This window comes from Alligator sinensis, unplaced genomic scaffold, assembly GCF_000455745.1.
Source record: "Alligator sinensis unplaced genomic scaffold, ASM45574v1 scaffold1133_1, whole genome shotgun sequence".
Lineage (NCBI taxonomy): Eukaryota > Metazoa > Chordata > Crocodylia > Alligatoridae > Alligator > Alligator sinensis.
The window spans coordinates 168786-191339 of record NW_005842285.1 but is presented as its reverse complement, the minus strand read 5'-3'; the positions used below and the strand labels follow the sequence as shown (position 1 = coordinate 191339).

Below are 22554 nucleotides of genomic sequence, written 5' to 3'. Positions count from 1 at the left end.
TTTACTGCCTAGTTTCTAGAGCCATGCCAGCACAGAGGCTGTGGCAACTACATCAACAAACCCCATGAGCCGTTGTTTAATTCCTTGTGCCACATGTGGTTCACAGGCTCCATTTGGACATCCCTACCTTAGGAGGAAGAGAGCTCCCTCCATCATCAAACGCTGCCATAGCTCCTTAGGGCACCCATTCCCACTTGCCTTCCTGCCCCACGTGTGTGATTGCATGTACCATGTCTCTTCGGGCATTACGCGCCCTGTAAAACATGCTTTTACATTTTTACTACTTTCAAATTCCATCTGCCTCCACCCCACTGAGATTGCCACATTAAATATCCCCTTGCATCCGCAACATCAAACCAGTAGTGAAAAGCTGACCCCAAGGTCACAGTGAAACCCAATCAGGTTTTTACTGTTCTCATGCATTACACATTGTTTTGATGTGGGTATTTTCAATCTGCAGCAGCTTGTGGACAGCTCTAATAGGTCACTGGAGTGGCAATACTCAGCTTCATTTCTCCTTGGTTTTATCCACTCAGTTGCCACCATTAGCTTTTAACCATGTGAGCTGGATTCACATGGAGTTACTAAGTAGGCACACATCTAACATGCACGGGAGAGTATCTACAAACAGGAATTTTAAACTAAAAATGCCCCTACAGCCACTTTGTATTGTTTCAATTTGCTTTTTTAGGGGGAAGCTTTGGATTATTAGAGGAAGATCCACTAACTCAGTATAATCTAGGCAGCCTTAAAAGGAATTCAATTTAGCACTGGAGATGAGGCCCTTAGGGAATATTGTGGGAGGCGCTGTGGGAGAAGAACAACTTGCCCGTCTTGCTCAAGAGATATCTAGCACCACATACCAAGAACATTGGAGCTTAATGATTGCAGGTACACCAGCATGCTGATTTGCATTTATACCTGGCAAGATGTTGCTTTCTCAAGGTCTTGAACAACAGAACAAAAGCATAAGCATGGCTATCACATTGCACAAATCATCATTCCACAACATGCTGGAGAGCCTTCTGCAGCCGCAGAAGCACACTGCAATTCTCCAGCTATGTCAAGGATCCAGGGCAGGTGCCAGATGTGGCCTGTAGAGCCACATCTTCCAGCCCCCAGTGCTAGCCTTGAGTCCTGAACTAACTCACACATGGTACATGCAGGGCCTCCTCCACACGGCACACACTCTGCGACCCATACTACATGTAGCACCTACCTGGGGTCAGTCTGGGCAGCTCCCTACAGGCCAAATGCAGCACCCCCTCCAGCTGGTCTGGAGCCCACACTGCAGAGACCCATGCAGTGCCTGCCTTGGACCTGCTGGAGTGGACACTGTATGTGACTCATACTCCAGAACGGCCAGAGCAAGCACTGTGAGCAATGCAGTCCTGGACTAGCCAGAGCAGGCAGCATAGGCAATGGATATAGCATGTGGGACAGTGGCTCCATGGGTCCCATCCAGCCCAAGCACCATTCATCCAGCCATAGCCCAGTCCTGCACCCTGTGGGCCAAATGAGTTCAACATCCCTGGGGAGGACAATTAAGTACACAGCAGCAGATGATGCAAATAGGGATGAAGGCTGACCTTCATGAAAAGGGAGAGAGGAGTGCACTATACCAGTGCTGCACATCTATCTTGCACAAAATGCAGTCCCTTGATACAGTAAAATTATATGCATGGTGGAGACTGAGCTTAGGGAGAAGAAAAGCCTCACAGGGTTCCCTAATGACTATCTGGCTCATTAGGGGAGCAACATGGAGGCCACTCAGTCAAAAGGTCCCTGGGTCAAGTCTTGGGGAAGTGAATGGAGGAAGTGTAAAGGGGAAAATTCACCTACCAGTTGAGTCCATATGTGTGGCCTTGGGGTGGACTGCCCCAGCTGCGTGTGAAGCCTGGCCCTACAAGCACAAAGATCCATGGCCAAACCGAGAGATTTTCCCTTTGGACATGAAACTTTATGTGAAAGTGCCATTGGGACAGAGAAGTAAAGAGAAAACATTAAATGGTTTGAGCAGAAGGAGAATGGATCCTTAGAAGGTAGATCTCATGTATACTGCAACAGTGCTCAGGAGCACAGTCAAGGACCTTACTGTGTTGGATCAGGGGTGACCAAGATTCGGCCTGGAGACCTGCCCCACGTGCCACTCCTCCAAGACCATGGGACCAGGTAAGCTGGGCACCAACCACTGTGCTCCCTGTTCTACAAATGCAGAACACAAAAGAAAGCCTGACTTCAAAACACTGGGCAACCCCCCTATTCATTACTGCAGGTCAAGTTAGAATGAAAGGGGAAAGAAAGTGGATGCATCTTGTTCTATAATATCCCTACCAATTCCTGAGTTACACCTGCTCTAAACAAAAATCACATAACAGTAGAGACATCAGCAAGGAAAGATCACCATATTCTTGTTTGGCTGACTTTTGCAAGGCAGCACTAAAATCTACAGCTCTTCTCAACAACAGTTGGTAATTGGCAAGGACGGGAGTTCAGTCATAAATCTGTTACACCAGAATTCACAAATGTCTTTGCCTGCCAGGAAGCATGTTTGGCAACATCCTTCAATACAATAGGGACGCTTCAAACCAGCAATTTTATACTGAAAATTGGCATGAATCTACAAGAACTGAAAAAGCAACCTTTAAATGAACAGTGGTTCTTAACATCTGAACTAACACAAGCTTAATTATATACAACAGATACAGAAAAGAAAATACACTGAAACATCAAAATGCATCTATTCTTACCTTGTTTCTTCAAGTTTAGTACTATTTGCTGCAAAAAAATTGGAAAGGACTGATTACAAACTCTATTTGCATGCAGTATCAGTTAAAATATGTATTGATACTACCATAGGTGCACACAACACGAATAAATTAAGATAACATGGCCTACTCTAACAGACCTTAATACCTAAATTAGACAAAATGGCTAGCATAACAGCAAAGAAGAAACTGCAAAACAAGTATGTACATACGAACCACAGATAATACAGTCTTAAATTGGAGAATAGCATTAAGAGAAAAAGCAGACAGCACAAGGAGCTGAGCTGTAGAAGACACAGCTCAAATAGTGGGATTTCAGCAGGGATCTGGAGGTCATCCCAGGCGCACACGAGACTGGGAGACGACAACATGAGAATCTCAGGAAGAATAACTAGCAGCACATACGTCACCAGATGGAGCAATTGTCAAGATGCATGGAGGGAGACAGGAGCGCAGGATCTCTCAAGGATGGGGTTTTTTGGAACGATTCAGAAAATATAGAGCATCAATGAATGATTCAAGGTGGGATCAACCTTTAATTACTAGTGTTCTGCTAACTAAATTGACATCTTGAATCTTATATTCCTGTGACGGGCTAGCTGCGGTTACATTCCTATACAAACTATTTTACAGGTGGTTTAGCTGCCAAGCAAGCTGGAAGCTCCACAGCCCCTTTGATAAGCACAGAGTGCATTCTGTCCAGAGCAGTGACTGAAATCCATCAGTCAGGATAAGGGGTGGGGGGAAAGCGGGGGGAGGAAATCACCTCCCAGAGCTCAGACCAAGATGCAATATTTGAACCTCTCTGTGCCCACAATGGATGGTTACTGTTTACCTCTCATTTGTAGTGTTCTCCTTGAATATCTCTTGCTGGGCCTCCTTTCAAATGATGATGACCTTCTGGCTTTGTTGGTCTTGGTTGTCTGGTATTCTGTTTTCCCACTAAAACATCAATTAAAGTACAGGAGGATGGAATAAATTGCTTGTTTACGAAGACAAAATGTAAAGTCACAGCCAGGACAAGGAAAAAAGTCATTCATCTGACATATGTGCTTGATTTATGGCTTGGCAATGATTTCATCGGTAAGATAAAACCCACCCCCAGAAAACAACTTTACACTGCTATGATGCCTTCTATCTGAAACTTAAGGTTTTGCAAACATTGCAATCCTACACCCATTTTCCAGGAGATAAAGCAATGATCCCTTACAGTAGGAGTAACCCAGACGTGTGGCCCCAGGTGCTCAGTAAAGGGAGGCACTAGAATGGAGTCAGGAAGGCTCCAGCCCCTAGCCCTGGAGCAGAGTAAGGGCTGCTAGACAATGGTCCTGAGAGGTGTCAATGCCAAGAATGAGGTTAACCCTTCGCTGGCTCTGCAGCTATTGCCAAATTGAGGGCTTTGGATCCTTGTTCACCATGTAAAGTGGCAGAAGTTGCAGGGCCAGGGAAGGCCTGGCCTGGCTCTTGGCAGTAACACTTTGCTTGCAGCCATGTCCTGTCCCCAATCTGCACTGTGTAGCCAGAGGCTAAATCCTATCCCTCCTCCCTCTCCCTGCCCACATTCCAGCACCCCAGGACACAAACTCTCAGGTGGGGGGGGAGGATCAGAGTGGCACTCTGGGAGGGTTGGGGCTTAACTTGTGGCGTGCCAGGCAAAAAAAGATTGGATACCACTGCTTAAGGGATTAAATTCCTCAAATGCACATGTGTGTGCAGAAGGACAAACTAACCACAGTAACTGTACACACATTTGAGAGAAGAAAAAAAGAGACAATTTAAAGTCAGATACCCTGGGTCAGAAAGGAAGTATAAGGGCTAGATACTAGAATCCAAGTGTTCTCACTCTTGGGTCCTTTATGCTTTCTAAAGATGTGTCAATTTATTTTTAGGAGGAAGCTCATGGCTCAAGTGATTGCAGTCAAATACCTTTCCACTCCAGCACACTTGCTAAAATCCAGTGCAGGTCAAGAACGGTTGCAATTTGCAACCATCTAACCATTTTCAGTGGCTTAAGGTGTGAAAAGAGTCTGTGAATTCCATACAGTTCCTAGAAAGTGGGACCCACCCTAAGACTATTGATACACGGGGTATCTTTGCTGGAGGTCTCAGACAGGCCAAGGATCAGAGAAGCAAGCTACTTACTTGTTCTGGCAAGACAGTATATGGGGAGATTCCCTGACAGCCAATTGCTGTACCTGTTCTTTGGATAAATCACTTCATTCTCCTTAGTTGATAAGTACATCTTCTTCACTAGCTCTACGTTCACTTCCTTATAGCTTTACTACATTCACTTATTAACCCTGGCTACAAATTCAGCTTTCTACAAAACATGCAAATACATTATCTGCTTATATTTGCAAATGTCCTCAAAGTAACACAAACCTTTCACCCATGTTTATTATAATTTTCATGATATAAGATGCATTTATCACAACTTACAGGCAAGAAGAATTATGCTTCAGTGGAGCATAATTTTGCTCGGCTGAAGATGCAAGAGCTTAATGGACTCAGAGTCAATTTGAAGGGACTGAAGTGGAACCCCAAGCAGAAATGAAGCATGCCTCCCCCCCACGCCAACCCACAGATGAAAGACTGCCAGCCTTACAGCATCTCCTTAGGATAGACACTGGGACTGTCTGCAAATCTGTGAAGTTTTCCACACAATGAAGCCCTGATCTGAGTTAAGGTTTGTAGGCACTATCACAATGCGAGAATCAACATGAATTCAGGAGTCTCCAGAGAGCCAACACAGTCAAAAGTGCAAGTCTAAGGAAGGCCAACATTACATCCTCTATGGGATGGGAGGGCAGAGATCGATTTTCAAGATGACCAGGACAAAAGTGCTACTGGTCTGCACAGATCTAAATTAACCTTCTGATTTGTACTTGGAAGTAAACAGGCCTTCTCTTGTTTCCCATGAAGCACAGGCATAATATACTCCATGCAAGAAGCATGGACATTGGTCTTGAGTCGGCTTTAGGGCAGAGAGGAGAAGGCGGCAACTTCAGTTAGCAAATCAGGAGAGGCTTGTTCATTTAAGACTGTACTTGGTTACCACAGTAACGGGTTAATTTTAAATAATTTATCGTCACAATTTGAGGTGTTTGCACTGTATGGAAATTGTATACCCCTTTCCAAGAGGCTAGAAATGGGAAGAGACAAGATACTGAATGTGAGACGATACTGACCTGTATCTGAACCGCGATCCCAAACGAATGAAGCCTGATCGGCTTGAGCTTTGTTGCACAGGTCCCCTGAGCCGGAAGAAGGCATGATGTTCCACTGCACACTTCCATAAGTGTTTACAGGCTTTAGGGTGATCCAGCCTAAAGACAAAGGTGTGCTCCTGCTCCTTTCCCTTAAAGCACAGAACACACACTGTGAGCTCCCAGGGACTTGGACAAATTGGAGCAAGAGTTCACCGCACAACTAGACGTGCACTAAATAAAACTTATATTCACCTGCAATGGAAAGATCTTGCACCTTTATCTTTGCCTCAGTCTTGGATGGGTATAATATTTCCAATATAAACAGCAATTGCTGGAGAGAATATTCATTATTTTTAATTGCATGAACAGGTGGTTTGGTCTTTTTTTTTCCCACAGAGCAAGTCAGAAATTAATTATAATTGTCAGTCCAGACTGGCTCAGGGCTGGGAGCAAAGAACCAGGACAGTTACCAGCCATCGGCTAAAATTTGCTTAACAAGTTAGCAAGTGTGCGCTACTGATGGAAGGTGGCTTACAAAGGCCACTGCCTGTACTGGCTTGCTCCAAATTATACACACAAGACCACGCATGTCAAGGAGGGGAGCACTGAAAATGTTTACTGAACTGGATGTTAGCAATACTGTGCCTACAAGAGACCCTATGTTAAACTGATCTCTGCAAAGGTTGGAGGAAAAACATTTTAAGGGGAAAAGGTGGGGGGAGACTGACAACCTTTCCAAAAGTTGTAACAATTGGTCCAATTCTTTAAGCTGTTGGAAAGAGAGCTAGATCCAGGCCCTTTAAGAAGCCAAGCTCTGAACAATTATGGATTGATGCTGTTCCAAGAAAGGTACTTTTTATGACGGCTAACTTTCTAGTCTCTTTCCCAAATCAGATCAGCCTCCATGAGCTACCAATCTCCTCTTTTCATAATCTGCTCAGCTCAAAGCAATTTCTCCTCCTGGGAGCACTTTTGGCATATGTTTAAGAAATGAAGTCCAACTGCTTGGGATTTATAATACCTCCCTTTGCCAGCTTTCTTAAACAATGCAAAGCAGCAAACTCACTCTTTGCAAGTGCTGTAGCCCATGCTATTTAAACAGTGTACTAGTGAAATAAAAGAAAAAACAGAGACATGGCTCAATTTCTTTTATATATAATCCCTTTCATCCTCCCAAAAATCACAAGTAGAAATCCCACAGTGCTGCCATGTTATTCCTGCAAACTTAGAAGAAAAACTCCACCAAGAGTAACTAATAGTTGCAAATCTTACCTATATAGCAGCAAAACAGCCAAGAGCAAACGTTTACCTACCTGTTCATCATCTTCAACAACAACTAGCGTTAATTTATTCTTCTTGAAATCCAGTCTGGTTATCTTTGGCCTGCAAAACGAACATGAAAAATAGCATATAAACCTGAACCCTCTATTAGCATCTAGCTGAAAGTTATGCAGTGTTCTCCTCCAGAACTCACCCACCAAGCAGCAGCAAATTTTTAAAAATATGTGAAGCAACTTGGTTAGACAGTAAATGCATTCCCAAAACAGGAAGAGGTGGGCACTCTTCATCAAGAGCTTAAGAGATTTCAAAACACACAGAAATGTTTAAAAGGATGAAGCTACCACTGGCAGCAGGCGAGATGCTCCTCCAACGGTTCCACAGTTGTTCTGCTCTGCAACTGTGCAAAACCAAGGGCTATGCTGGGCTGACAAAGCCACATGCTATCACGGGTTAAATGAACTTTCACCAATGAGGTCATTAAGTAAAGGCAAGCTGCCCCATGGTGCACCACAGTCCAGGTCCTCAAAGAGCTCCAATAAGGATGGCCCCCACAGACACTAGTGCCACTTGCAAGTTCCAAGTGGCACAGCATGGACGTGGGAAAGCAGGACTTAGCATATGCTACTAAAAACACAATGGAGTAGAGGAAGATGCAGGATATGAGCTTACCAGCTGGGTCACACAGATACAGAATGCCAATACTGTTAAGTAAGTCTGCCTGCTTTTTCAGAGTAGGATGCGGTAGTTAAAGTTTATTGTGCTTTACACCAGTGGTGTTCAACCTCTGGCCTGCAAGCAATGGTGGCCTTTACCCCATGGGCTCCAGAGACAAATGAAAGCTCTGCACTCACCAGCATGGGCTTTGGCCACAGACATGCTTTTGTGCAGCTCTAGAGCTCAGAGGGTGAACGCTGCCGCCATCTGCACCCTTCCCCTTCCCCCTGAATTCAGCACCAGGGGAAAAGAGGAGATGATCAACAGCAACATTTGTCTGTGTTGCCACACCAGTGAGCTCAGAGCTTTAGCAGAGCAATGGAGCTGAAAGGCTGAATGCTGCAGCTGCTCATTCTTTCTTTTCCCCTGCTGCTGAATTCAAATCTCCAACAAACTGTGGTTGGTGTTATGCCTAGGGACTTTAAGGTACAACAGCTGCATTGGTACAAACTGGGCAAAACTTCTTACCATGCTATGCAGCTATATAGATATATTTTTCCTCAGGCCTGAACTCACTTCTTTATAGCATGTGCGGGACAGAAAGGGGGCCATTTCTTTCACAAGAGACTGGCTTCAGTATTCTGCTTTCAAAGAGTTCTGAAATGTTCACCGCTCTCCTCCAAGTAACCTTAAGAAGAAAGCCACATTTGGCCTGTATGTCCAAACAGGCTAAATGTGATTGGTTGAATGTTTTCCCTTTCCTCCCATACACTGTGCTAAATAAACACACAATGAACTCCCATAATGGTAGCATGAACTCCCAAGCATACCTTCCCAGGTTGTCCCATCACCCCCTCTCCTCTTACACATGGTGCACACAAAAACCCACTACGATATTTGTCAAGAACATTAGCCAAGAATGATTATGTTTTGGACATTACAAAAAATCCCGCGGCTTTAATCCTATGGAATATTTTGCAGATTAGTTATACTGGCCAGTTGTCCCAGACCCCTGACAGACACATTCTTAGCTACTGTAAAAGTGAAGACCACTGACTGGAAGATCTCTTAAGACATTTCATTAATCAACTTACCAGAAAAACAAACCAATCTTGGTGTCTCCTTCAAATACAAGGACTCCTGTTGGCGTCAGGCCGAGGCTGTAATCATTGCCGTCCCTTGCCTAGTTACCAAGGTTGAAAACTATGTCATTTCCATATGCATGGACTCGCATACAAATTCTTCCAACATTCAATATATTCTATACTTAAGGGCTGTCGAAGCTCTCCCTTTCTGCCTGTGTCTCTGCCTCAGGGAACAGGGCAGTGCAACAAGGTGCAGCCTTCAGTGCTGGGGGAGCCTACACCTCAGCATGCCTTAGCGGCACAGTGCAGCAGGGGAGCTTGCAGCTAGAAAGCTCAAGGTGCAGTGCCTGCGTGCATGGTGCATCTGGGGTGGGGGCAGGAGGAGTCACAGTAAAGTCCACGGTGCAGCACAGAGCATCAGTGGAGCAGGGGGAGGGGAAGGGCAGTGCTAGATAGGGTACACAGTACAGTGGTGGGGGTGCTTGGACACAGGGTACAGTGTGGGGATGCAGCCCCACTGGCATGGCACCCAGCCACTTAGAAGCTGGGCAGCCCTGCTATGTGTCATTGTTAATATTTTACTACAATTGTTTACTACAATTGGCATTTTACTGCAGTAACCATATTCTCACAAACCAGCTGCATTGAAGAATCCTACTAAGTAAATTATTTAGCAACACAACTCTTTAAAAAGACCCAGATAGAGAAAAGAAAGGGTTTCTTGAAATCCACAGAAGCTAAAGATGACCTTGTATGATTCTCTACCATTATTCCTTCACAAGCTCTGTTCTTCCTCTGTGTGGTTTGTAAACTAATACTCGATTAAATCCCATCCAATTTTGATTTCATTCATTCATTCTCACAGAGCTTTTAAGCTGAATGCAAGTTGTAATACCTGTTTTCACATGGTATATGCAACAAAAAATATACCATTTAAAATACAGCTTCCAGAATCCCACAATGTAATTACGTGAAGCAAAACAATGGTGCATAACCAGACTAAGTATCACATGGTTTAGACAAGCACAACATTCTTGTTTGAGCTTAATCTGTTTTCCTCTATGACACTTTGCTTTGCCCAGCACTTGAATACTTGTCCTGCAAACACAGACATCTCTAAAAATAAAGTCACGGTCCGGTGAGCAAACTTACCTTGACTATATGCATGTCCACCCCATACATTTCCAGCCACTTAGCTTTGTTCAGGTAGTTCGTTTCAGCTTGAGCTGGTGCTTGCCCTCTGAAATAAAGTTAAAGCATAAGCCTGGAAAAAGATACACAAAGGAAAATCTGGCACACAGGAAAGGAATAAAAAGAAATGCCGGTGGGTTTGTAACTAGCAAAACACTGAAGGCTCCTGTGCTACTTTCTATAGATGCTAAAGTCACTTCCAAAAGTTTTAACCTGAGAAGCTGGACTTTGCAAAATGTACTATGTGAAAAAAGTTATCTAATTTTGCAATTCATCCAGATTGCTTAGTTTTTCTGTTCATGGAAAGTGAAGTTTCTCCTCTAACTGTAGTGGCAAATGAGAGAGAAATACCATTTTTCACATTTTATTCCCTAAAATTCTTTGCTGGAATGCCGTTAGGACTGCATTCAGATACAACCTGATACAGGAAGATCAGTGGCATCACTGGGGTGCCTTTGCAAATGCTCTACCCAGGGAAGAGTCAGGAAGTAGATTCAGTGAGTGTATTGGGAGCTCTTGTACCTGCATTCCTTCCACTTGTCAAAAATAGCCAGTTCCATCTCTTCAGTCTGAGTGGGCACAAATCTGAACTCAGACACCAGTTCAGGGACATGCTCAGCAGGATCATAATCTCCAAGTTCAGCTACAAAGGAAGAATTCTGTCAAGAAGCATCCATTCAAGGCTAATCCTACCTCAAAGGCAGTGGTGTTAACAACTGGTTAGGCTAAAGCGGGGATTGGCAATCTACAGCCCATGAAGCCACAGGGTTTTGGAGGTATTTGGCAGTGAGGAGCTTTTCCCATACGTCGGCCAAGCAGCGGGGAGAAGCAGTGGCACTGGCAGCTGCTGGGGACTAGTCCTGGTCTGCTTAAGACTCGAGCTGGGTCATTCCAGCACACCGCTGTAAAACACTGCTGACCGCTGAGCTAAAGCATCAACAACTTAAAAAAAAAAAAAAAAAAAGAGAAGTGTTTGAGATCTTGAACTTCTAACTCCCACATTATTGTGTGTCACCTCTTTTGGCCTTGGCACTGTAGGCATTAACACACAAATCTATGGTCCATATGTGATCCCAGCATCTGCTACTGTGAAGTTACATTATTTCCATTGGTCTAAATATTTCTTGGCTAAATCAATCAAAAGTGATTTCGTGGAAATCAATCAAAAGTGGTACTTTAAGGCAAAAATCATCAATATGATTGAAAAGTACCAGTTTGGCACAAACGTTCTTGAATTTAACAATTTAGTGTTGATGTCTTTCCGAATTCAAGACTGAAAGTTACTAAACATGACTGTAAAACAGGGGTAAGACAACCCTTGGTATGTGTGCCAGAGCACGGAAAGCGAAGGCATTTTGCTTGGCACGTGCATCTCAGGACAGGCAGTGGGGCAGCCATGAAGGACCCCATCCTTGTTGTGGTCCCTTCCCCACCATCTGCCTCGAGGTGTGCATACATCTACTGCTGGCAGTGAGCTGGGCCAGGGCTCTGGGGACCCCAGCGCAGCTGCTTGCAACCTCCTCACTGTCTGCTGCAAGCAGCCCAGGCTCCGTGGCAGGAGGCAGGGGCCTGTCTAGAGCCCAGGCAGGCTGTAGCAGGCAGCTGAGAGGCTGCAAGTGGCTGCACCAGGGTTTGTTTAGCTCTGGCCTGGCTCACTGCTGGTGGCAGGTGCACAGGTGCCTTGGGGCAGAGGATGGGGAAGAGGCCAGGGCTGTGCTGCCACAACAAGGATCAGGCCCCTAGTGGCTCCCCTGCCATCTCACACTGGCAATCCAACCTCTTACAAGTCCAGGTTGTGAGTGTTTTTGGCACACTGCCCAAAAATGCTGCCGACCCCTGCTGTAAAACATTGATTAAAACCAAAACAGGGTGTTAAAATGTTCCTAAGAACCCTCCACAAAAAATTACTCTAAAGGTATAAGCAAAAAATAAGAAGACACTTTTCCACTTAGAGTACACTAGTATCACAATATTTTTGCTACATCAAGGTGCAGGCTCCCTTTTTCACAGATGCTAAGTGTCAAAGATCAGTATTTTCCAAACCTAAGCAAAAGAGAGAGTCAAACTACAGCATCTGGAATTTAATAATCTGAAACATTAACCAGCTGAAAGGTTTTGTATTAACAAAAATTGTCTGCCAATGTACTAAAAATTCCGTGTCCCATAACACATGCAAAACTTTTGGCATTGAAATTCTGGCCAAAGCACAGAGCAGGAAATGTTTTCTTTGAAAAAAAATAAAAGTTTTTTGGGCAAGAAAGGGAAATCCTTTGGAGAAAAAAAAAAAAAAAAGAGAGAAAGCTATTAACTATATGCAAAATATACAAAGTGCAAAAAAAAGCTTAAATATTTATTATACACAAAATCTTTTTCTTGGATTTTTAAGCATGAGCTCATTAAAAGGCCTTTACCCTGTCTACTCAGCTGTCAAGCGAACAGTGAGATTAAAGACCTGCTCCAAACCTTGCTGCAGAATTAAGAATAGAAAGAGGAAAAGAAGTGACAATATTTAAGAGTTGGGCACAGTGCCTAGTGAGTTAACTTTGTGTTTTAAGCATTGATTATTATTGGATTTAAAGCTTTAAGAATGCCAGCACATCATGGGATGGGGTGCTCAAGCTCTTTTTAAATACAAAGGATTAAGCAGCAGATTTCTTTACAATACAATCTCCCAACGTGTTCATCTCCAAAGCAACTACCGATGATGACCACCTATAAACACAGCACAGACTTAAACGTGAAAAGGTGTTCTGCAAAATGCTTGCCCAAATAGCAGTATCCAGAAGTTAGTCTTACTATCTACAGCAAAAGTAACCACAATCCTAACTCGGCATTTATCTACGTTCTTCCATGGGGCAAGTTCCCGAGGAGTGCATACATACTGACCACAGAAAGCAGACACAATTGCACAGATGTCTGAGAAAAGAATGTTTCTAGGGAAAGCAAAATGAAACATGTACAGCTCATGCTGCATTTTTCGCCAGCGGGATAAGGGGGCGGTGGTGGAAGTAACCAGGCCACAAGGTAGGGTCCTGACAAGTTCCCCCATTCTGCTCACCTTGCAAGTTATGAGCTGCCAACTGGACTGCTGTGTCAAAGGGGCATTCCAACCTGTCACAGGAAAAACAGGTCATTCAGCAAATCTTTGCTCATCAGGGGTTTTGTAAAATTGCTATCACAAAAGCCACTACACTGAGACATGGGAAACTGCAAATGGTTTCACTGAGGGGTGAATCTTCAATAATTTTAGAAAAGCATTATAATAAAAGATGCACTGATTTTTTTTTTGGGGGGGGGGGGGGGGTGGTTGAAACAGCATGCCAAAAATATGTATTTGTATATACACAGGCAGGATTAAAGGGAAAATAAATTTTGTCAAAGTGAATGAAATATGATACTTTTTCAAAGAGACTGTGTTAAACCTCATGCTAGAGACACTAATTGGCTGACAGACTTTCATATAAATAATGACAAATACTTACTTTCCACTCAGAATATCTTGTTTTAGCTGCAGGACAAATAAATATCTATGGGGACAGAGGAAAAAAAGCCATCAGTTAGTTAGCAGGTCTAATATCAGTCAGTCAGCAGCCAGAGGCAGCTGCAACCTGGCCTTTAACTATTTGAAACTTAAAGATTTAAGGTACTGCTTATTGATCTTTCAAGGCCCCTCAGTCTTTTGGCCCTACTCCTACCAGAAAGTTGGTCCGAAGCCTCACTGCTCCTGTAGTCAGAAGCCACCTTCTAATTTTATACTCGCTTTGTTCTTATACAACCATTGTCCCTTAGCTGGAAGTAGCTCCTCAGCCTCCTCCCTGATGGAGTTATATAGAGCAGCCACATCCTCTCTTCACCTTTACTTTGCGACACTGAACAACCCAAGTTCTTCGGGTCTCCTCTTGTATGCCATTCTAGGCTCTCCATTCTAGTTTGAGTTCATCTTTTATGAGTGCAGGTGACGAGAACCGTATTCTAACTAAGATTGCATTAATATTTTGCACAATAGCACTAACAGTTACCTATTTCTATTGCTAATATATCAACCAACACACTCTAGGAATGTATTTGCCTTTTATTTGTCCTGTTTCTCCTCAGTCATTACAACTGATAAACTCTTCACTTACAGCTTGCATGATCGTACTATTATTTCATTCCATTTCTTATTCTACTTTTCAAGGCCATCTAGTTCTTTTTACATGGCACTCTGATCCTCCTTCTACAACTGACAACTCCAAACTGTGCAACTTCACCAAATTTCGTAAGTACCTCTTCATTTCTTCTGCTAAGGTCATTAATAAAAATATTAAACAAGACTGCCTGAAAAACTGATCTTGGTGGACTCCACTAGCAACCCCTCTCCAGCCTGAAACTTCCCCTTTCAGCACCACCTGTTGTCATCTCCCTGTTATTTACCAACCTTACAATTGTTCTACTAACCCCCCATCTCCTCCAGCTTTGTCAGTAATTTCCTATGTGACACCACATCAAAGATTTTGCCAATATCCCAACGCAGGATTCACCACAATTCCTCTGTCTAGAAAGTCAGCTCTCACAAAGAAAGCTACATCTAGCACAATTATATAGCGAGGAGTAAGAGTCACCCTGCCTCATGTTAAAAAGTCAAACCTGGCAAGCAGGACATGGCCATTAGCCATTTATAGTTGCAGGGAAGGCAAAAGTACAACTTTCTCTTGGAAAGTTCAAGCTTTCAGAGGCCTTGTTCTTTGGGCTACTCTTACTTGAATTCTGGTGTATTGCCAGCATACTGCCCAAGTTGGCACGGTTACAGAAGGTACTGTTACCTCTTTTTGATTTGTTTTGTAAACATTAACATGGCTGATGTCTTAAAAGGGATGAGCTAGCCTTTGTTTATGGGAAAGGCAGTCCTGGCTGAATCAGAAGTTGACAAGACAAGTAACTTGCTGGCTTCTTTAACAGCTGGCATCTTGAACACCACAGTTTCAGCAATCCTCATTAAGTAACTCCAGGAAGACTTCAAAATGATCTACTGTTCTGCTTTGCATTAAATCGGTACTAGTGCAAAAAAGACTGTTTTGCCAGGTGACAACAATGTCTAGACCTTTAGGAGCGATGCAGGGCAATGTAATGATCTAGTCTTGCCAAAAACAATGACTTCCTACCCTCAACTGCAGTGGAAACTTGCTGCTCAATGCCCAAGATGGTGGACAGGGGTGTACCGATAAAGATTTTTGGGGCTGATACCGAAAGCCAATTAAGGGGGCATATTGGCCAATACCGATCTGATTTCTGATACCAGCCTGGCAGCTTGGAGAGCTGTGTCCAGCTGGTAAGTCTGGTGTGGTGGAAGGGGAGGGGGGCAGATCAAGGCCCCTGCGGTGAGGAAGGGAGTGAGGCTGAGGCATGTGGACAGGCCAGCCTGGGGCTGCGCCAGGCTCTTCCCAGCTGGGCAGATCCAGGGGCACCCCCCCACCCCACCCCTCCCAGATGAGCAGCGGAGGGAGCTGCCAGATGAGCACTGGACAAGCTAAGCGCAGCAGTGGGAGCAGCCCCTTCCTTCCCGCACCCACCCCGGCCCCAGCTGCAGCCTGCCCCGCGCCACACAGATCTGGGGGCCACCCCCACCCTGCGTCCTGTGCCTGCCCCAGGCCCAGCCTCACTCCCTCCCTCTATCACTGTGGGGGCCTTGATCTGGCCCCCCTGCATGCCCCTTGCTCGTCCCCTTCCACCACACCAGACTTACCAGCTGGAGGCAGCTCTCCACACTGCTGGCTGCAACCCTTGCCACCTATGTGCTGTGCTGCGGCTGCGCGCAAGCATGGGCATTTATCAGAGTAACAAGGGTTCCTAGGGGTTTCACTAAGTGCAAAGCCAAGATCCACACTAACACATACTGAAAAAAATGTGTAATGTATCCACATTCCCTGCTCTGACTGGTGCAGTTTGCAGTACTTACAACTAAAAGAAATGGGAGTATTCAAGGAAGAATTTACACTTTCTCCAACACAGGTTCTCCAACAGCAGAACTAAGCTGCCTTCTACAGCTTATCTTGTCATTCAAATCTGTTACGTTCTTCCCTCCTTCAGAACACAGGCAATACATTTCAAAAGAGTCTTGATTTTTACCTCTAACAGCCCAAGAGGAAGGATATGAAACTACCCACGGATAGAGAATCCTGCACATGTACTACAGTGGACTTGCATCTCAATGGTATGAGAAAAAAATCTTCCATTTTATATATATTTTGCAGAAGTCCTACTAGTGAAGGGACCTAACTGAATTTAATTCTAACAAGCACCAGTTAGAAAAGGCTGTTAGTGTCTCAGAATACCTGCTTACCCTAGGTAGCAGAGCTCAGTAATGCGAAGATGCATCAAATAACGTATTAAATGAAAAATGGTGTTGGACACATTATCTAAAAAAATCCAGCAAACTAATTCTTATAAATAGTTATGCCTGCTAAGAGAAACACAACATGCTTCATAGCTACCTTGTTAATTCTTCACGGAGATTGTTGGGTTCAGAGGAGTAAAACTTCACACGAAAATGCAGACAATATGGTGGGCCAACTGCAAAGTAGAACACATTTAAGACATTGATTACCCAGGGAAGACTTGCATTTATTATCAAATGGAATCATGCATTAAATCTAACACTATTTTTACTTCACTACAAGGTACTTGAGGCAAGAATTCCCTGTGACAAACAAATTAATAAACTTTAAAAAAATCAGGATGAAAGCAAGTGCTTAAGTACACCCACAATATACTGTGTTTCATATATTACACATCAATCCAACGGTCGTATCACATTAAGTTGATCTGTCTTGCCAGGAACAGACAAATCTAGGTTAATCCCAATGTTTAAGGGCTCTATCTATCACAGAGAAAGCTGTGAATCTTGGCTCTGCACTCAGCCAAATCCCTCCAAACTCTGCTGCTCTGTGTAAGACGTTTTCAAGGCTCTGGGAAATACCTGCTGTTGACAACTTAGGCTACCATATTCCACAGAGTTTTAGACCCAGTTTACTGGGGTTTAACAATCCCTCGGTCGAGGCACTGCCCGTTCTTAAGGCAAAAAGTTAATCCAACCAAAGACTGGATTAAAAATTTTTCAAAACTGCACAGCTCTAGATGGATTTGCAAACTGAATGCTAGGTACCGTCTCTCTGATAGTGCTTCCAAAATTTTCATTATTAATTTAGCACCACAAGTTCCTAAAGACTACTTACAGCCAGCAGCAAAGTACCACCTAAAAGGGAGCCAAAAGTGACATGCTAATGCCATTATCAGAACATGCTTCACTGAACCCACCCCACAGGCAACTACCAACACTTATGCCACATGTAATTTCATAGGCAGATCAGACATGGATTAGGGTACTCTGCAAGGGATGGACAATAAGGCAACTTTCCCTTTTGTCAGAAAAATATTACCAGTAGCGCTGCAGTCTCAGTTACTCTGACTTCAAATAAACCTGTCTCATGGTTAATGAGCCTTCAGCATGTTTTGATTAAAGAAATTATACTGAAGTTAAAAAAAAGAAGAGCAACAGGGAAATTAGATCATCAGAAGAATGTGCCAGGCTTTAATCATGACATCACCTCTCTCAGACTGCTGCCAGCTCCTGCCAAACCAAATACCAGAGCAGCAAATGCTGCTGAACTCCATGTGCCCAGAATAACAGACCAAAAATTTAAAAGGGACACTTACTTTTAACTTGTTTTTTAATGCTTTTGGTGTTGTCCAACCAGTGCTGAAAGACAAAAAATCTTTAGGTTAAAATGAATTTATCATAATACGAGTTAACAAAAGGATCTTTACACAGATGCAAAAATCAAAGACAGAGCAGAGCAGCATGGCACCTTATGGACTAACTTGTTTGGAGGCAGCAGCTTTCATAACCTATTTTGGCAGATCCTACTAATGGACTTGTAAATAGAAGGGGGGTACTAAACAGAAAGGAATCAAGTCATATAAATACAAATGTTAAGGAAGAGGGAGGAAGGAGGTTTCACTAAGAGAGGCCCTGCCTTCTGCCTAACTTCAGACTAATGAGGCTACCATTCAGTATTTGGGGGAGTAGGCTGTAGCCTACGAAAGTGCATGCCTCTTTGAATGAGTCCAGGGGTGCTCAACTTTTTGGCTCTGTGGGCCAGACGACTGGCATGGGGCCTGTCTGCAGGCTGACCAAGGCTGAGGCTTGGCAGTGCCCTCTCCAGGATTCGGTTGGGAGGCACTGCCCCCTACTTCCCCCAGCTCCCTGCACACAAGGACTGGGTGCCAGGGGAGCAGTACCACCATCTCTGGCCCTGCATGCTAGGATCAGGTGCCAAATCCAGCATGCACAGCCTGGGGTTCCCCAGGGGTCTGGACTTTCTGTGTCACAGCATGTGTCACTCAACCAGTATGTGTGACCAATTCATTTGCCTCCTTACTTGCAACCGCCAGGAGTAGAAATCCATGGCATCCTGGTTGAGAACTCATGCTCTAAGATACGTGTTAAAATACCACAGTTCATTCTCAGAGGTCAAGATCCTGACTTCATGTTTTTGAGTACATAATTGCATGTATGAGAGCACACCGCACACCTCTGGGTAGGAAGGGAGCTTCTGCATTTATAAGTAGGGAACTACCTAAATTGCGGCTTTGTAGATTGAGGAAACCGTGAAATCCAGGGCTGCCCACACAATCCACAAAAACCAATTTTTTATTAAGTCTTCCCCTGCTGGGCAGGTCTTGGAGCTCACCTGGGAGGGGTTACCAGCTGGTGGGGCGGTACAAGGAGGGCAGCAGACAGGATCGCAGCTGCCCTCCTCCCCCCCACCCACCTCAGGCCTTGCCACCAATCAGCACTGAGGGGCGGGGCCAGACAAAGGGCAACCAGTCAAGATGGCGACTGACCCCTCATCCCTCCTTGACCCCTTCCCCAGACCCTCTCTGCTTTGTCTCATCATGAGTTAAGTAGGTCCCTACTTACAAGCAAGCAGGAGATTCCACATCACAGCATGTGCGTCATTCAGCCAATATGTGTGACCAATTCATTTGTCTCCTTACTTGCAACTGCCAGGATTAGAAATCCATGGCACCCTGGCCAGAAGGGTCCACACAGCTACGCTCCCATTACTGCAGAGGTTGCACAATAAGCTAAGAGTTGAGCTGGACGTCTCATGCAACCAGCAGCTGAAACCTATGAGGGAGCTGCCAGATGACCACTGGACAAGCTAAGCGCAGCAGTGGGAGCAGCCCCTTCCTTCCCGCACCCACCCCGGCCCCAGCTGCAGCCTGCCCCGCGCCACACAGATCTGGGGGCCACCCCCACCCTGCGTCCTGTGCCTGCCCCAGGCCCAGCCTCACTCCCTCCCTCTATCACTGTGGGGGCCTTGATCTGGCCCCCCTGCATGCCCCTTGCTCGTCCCCTTCCACCACACCAGACTTACCAGCTGGAGGCAGCTCTCCACACTGCTGGCTGCAACCCTTGCCACCTATGTGCTGTGCTGCGGCTGCGCGCAAGCATGGGCATTTATCAGAGTAACAAGGGTTCCTAGGGGTTTCACTAAGTGCAAAGCCAAGATCCACACTAACACATACTGAAAAAAATGTGTAATGTATCCACATTCCCTGCTCTGACTGGTGCAGTTTGCAGTACTTACAACTAAAAGAAATGGGAGTATTCAAGGAAGAATTTACACTTTCTCCAACACAGGTTCTCCAACAGCAGAACTAAGCTGCCTTCTACAGCTTATCTTGTCATTCAAATCTGTTACGTTCTTCCCTCCTTCAGAACACAGGCAATACATTTCAAAAGAGTCTTGATTTTTACCTCTAACAGCCCAAGAGGAAGGATATGAAACTACCCACGGATAGAGAATCCTGCACATGTACTACAGTGGACTTGCATCTCAATGGTATGAGAAAAAAATCTTCCATTTTATATATATTTTGCAGAAGTCCTACTAGTGAAGGGACCTAACTGAATTTAATTCTAACAAGCACCAGTTAGAAAAGGCTGTTAGTGTCTCAGAATACCTGCTTACCCTAGGTAGCAGAGCTCAGTAATGCGAAGATGCATCAAATAACGTATTAAATGAAAAATGGTGTTGGACACATTATCTAAAAAAATCCAGCAAACTAATTCTTATAAATAGTTATGCCTGCTAAGAGAAACACAACATGCTTCATAGCTACCTTGTTAATTCTTCACGGAGATTGTTGGGTTCAGAGGAGTAAAACTTCACACGAAAATGCAGACAATATGGTGGGCCAACTGCAAAGTAGAACACATTTAAGACATTGATTACCCAGGGAAGACTTGCATTTATTATCAAATGGAATCATGCATTAAATCTAACACTATTTTTACTTCACTACAAGGTACTTGAGGCAAGAATTCCCTGTGACAAACAAATTAATAAACTTTAAAAAAATCAGGATGAAAGCAAGTGCTTAAGTACACCCACAATATACTGTGTTTCATATATTACACATCAATCCAACGGTCGTATCACATTAAGTTGATCTGTCTTGCCAGGAACAGACAAATCTAGGTTAATCCCAATGTTTAAGGGCTCTATCTATCACAGAGAAAGCTGTGAATCTTGGCTCTGCACTCAGCCAAATCCCTCCAAACTCTGCTGCTCTGTGTAAGACGTTTTCAAGGCTCTGGGAAATACCTGCTGTTGACAACTTAGGCTACCATATTCCACAGAGTTTTAGACCCAGTTTACTGGGGTTTAACAATCCCTCGGTCGAGGCACTGCCCGTTCTTAAGGCAAAAAGTTAATCCAACCAAAGACTGGATTAAAAATTTTTCAAAACTGCACAGCTCTAGATGGATTTGCAAACTGAATGCTAGGTACCGTCTCTCTGATAGTGCTTCCAAAATTTTCATTATTAATTTAGCACCACAAGTTCCTAAAGACTACTTACAGCCAGCAGCAAAGTACCACCTAAAAGGGAGCCAAAAGTGACATGCTAATGCCATTATCAGAACATGCTTCACTGAACCCACCCCACAGGCAACTACCAACACTTATGCCACATGTAATTTCATAGGCAGATCAGACATGGATTAGGGTACTCTGCAAGGGATGGACAATAAGGCAACTTTCCCTTTTGTCAGAAAAATATTACCAGTAGCGCTGCAGTCTCAGTTACTCTGACTTCAAATAAACCTGTCTCATGGTTAATGAGCCTTCAGCATGTTTTGATTAAAGAAATTATACTGAAGTTAAAAAAAAGAAGAGCAACAGGGAAATTAGATCATCAGAAGAATGTGCCAGGCTTTAATCATGACATCACCTCTCTCAGACTGCTGCCAGCTCCTGCCAAACCAAATACCAGAGCAGCAAATGCTGCTGAACTCCATGTGCCCAGAATAACAGACCAAAAATTTAAAAGGGACACTTACTTTTAACTTGTTTTTTAATGCTTTTGGTGTTGTCCAACCAGTGCTGAAAGACAAAAAATCTTTAGGTTAAAATGAATTTATCATAATACGAGTTAACAAAAGGATCTTTACACAGATGCAAAAATCAAAGACAGAGCAGAGCAGCATGGCACCTTATGGACTAACTTGTTTGGAGGCAGCAGCTTTCATAACCTATTTTGGCAGATCCTACTAATGGACTTGTAAATAGAAGGGGGGTACTAAACAGAAAGGAATCAAGTCATATAAATACAAATGTTAAGGAAGAGGGAGGAAGGAGGTTTCACTAAGAGAGGCCCTGCCTTCTGCCTAACTTCAGACTAATGAGGCTACCATTCAGTATTTGGGGGAGTAGGCTGTAGCCTACGAAAGTGCATGCCTCTTTGAATGAGTCCAGGGGTGCTCAACTTTTTGGCTCTGTGGGCCAGACGACTGGCATGGGGCCTGTCTGCAGGCTGACCAAGGCTGAGGCTTGGCAGTGCCCTCTCCAGGATTCGGTTGGGAGGCACTGCCCCCTACTTCCCCCAGCTCCCTGCACACAAGGACTGGGTGCCAGGGGAGCAGTACCACCATCTCTGGCCCTGCATGCTAGGATCAGGTGCCAAATCCAGCATGCACAGCCTGGGGTTCCCCAGGGGTCTGGACTTTCTGTGTCACAGCATGTGTCACTCAACCAGTATGTGTGACCAATTCATTTGCCTCCTTACTTGCAACCGCCAGGAGTAGAAATCCATGGCATCCTGGTTGAGAACTCATGCTCTAAGATACGTGTTAAAATACCACAGTTCATTCTCAGAGGTCAAGATCCTGACTTCATGTTTTTGAGTACATAATTGCATGTATGAGAGCACACCGCACACCTCTGGGTAGGAAGGGAGCTTCTGCATTTATAAGTAGGGAACTACCTAAATTGCGGCTTTGTAGATTGAGGAAACCGTGAAATCCAGGGCTGCCCACAC

The 22554-nt window shown here is 44.4% G+C and overlaps 1 protein-coding gene across 7 annotated transcripts in view; it reads right to left on the bottom strand.

The window, feature by feature from the left end:
• Positions 1-22554, bottom strand: part of EPB41L5 (erythrocyte membrane protein band 4.1 like 5) — a 91134-nt gene that overhangs the window by 48592 nt on the left and 19988 nt on the right. For 5 of the 7 annotated variants that reach the window (XM_025209340.1, XM_025209339.1, XM_025209341.1 and 2 more), the window contains 11 exons: positions 21578-21620; positions 20356-20434; positions 13671-13715; positions 13247-13299; positions 10711-10831; positions 10150-10237; positions 9007-9095; positions 7291-7360; positions 5957-6126; positions 3604-3710; positions 2751-2778 (listed from right to left, as the gene is read on the bottom strand). In XM_025209340.1, coding sequence (XP_025065125.1) covers positions 2751-2778; positions 3604-3710; positions 5957-6126; positions 7291-7360; positions 9007-9095; positions 10150-10237; positions 10711-10831; positions 13247-13299; positions 13671-13715; positions 20356-20434; positions 21578-21620 — 893 coding nt within the window. Of the gene's footprint in view, positions 1-2750; positions 2779-3603; positions 3711-5956; positions 6127-7290; positions 7361-9006; positions 9096-10149; positions 10238-10710; positions 10832-13246; positions 13300-13670; positions 13716-16658; positions 16738-17880; positions 17919-20355; positions 20435-21577; positions 21621-22554 lie in introns of those variants that run through there. The other 2 variants (XM_025209342.1, XM_025209345.1) reach the window with 2 other exon arrangements.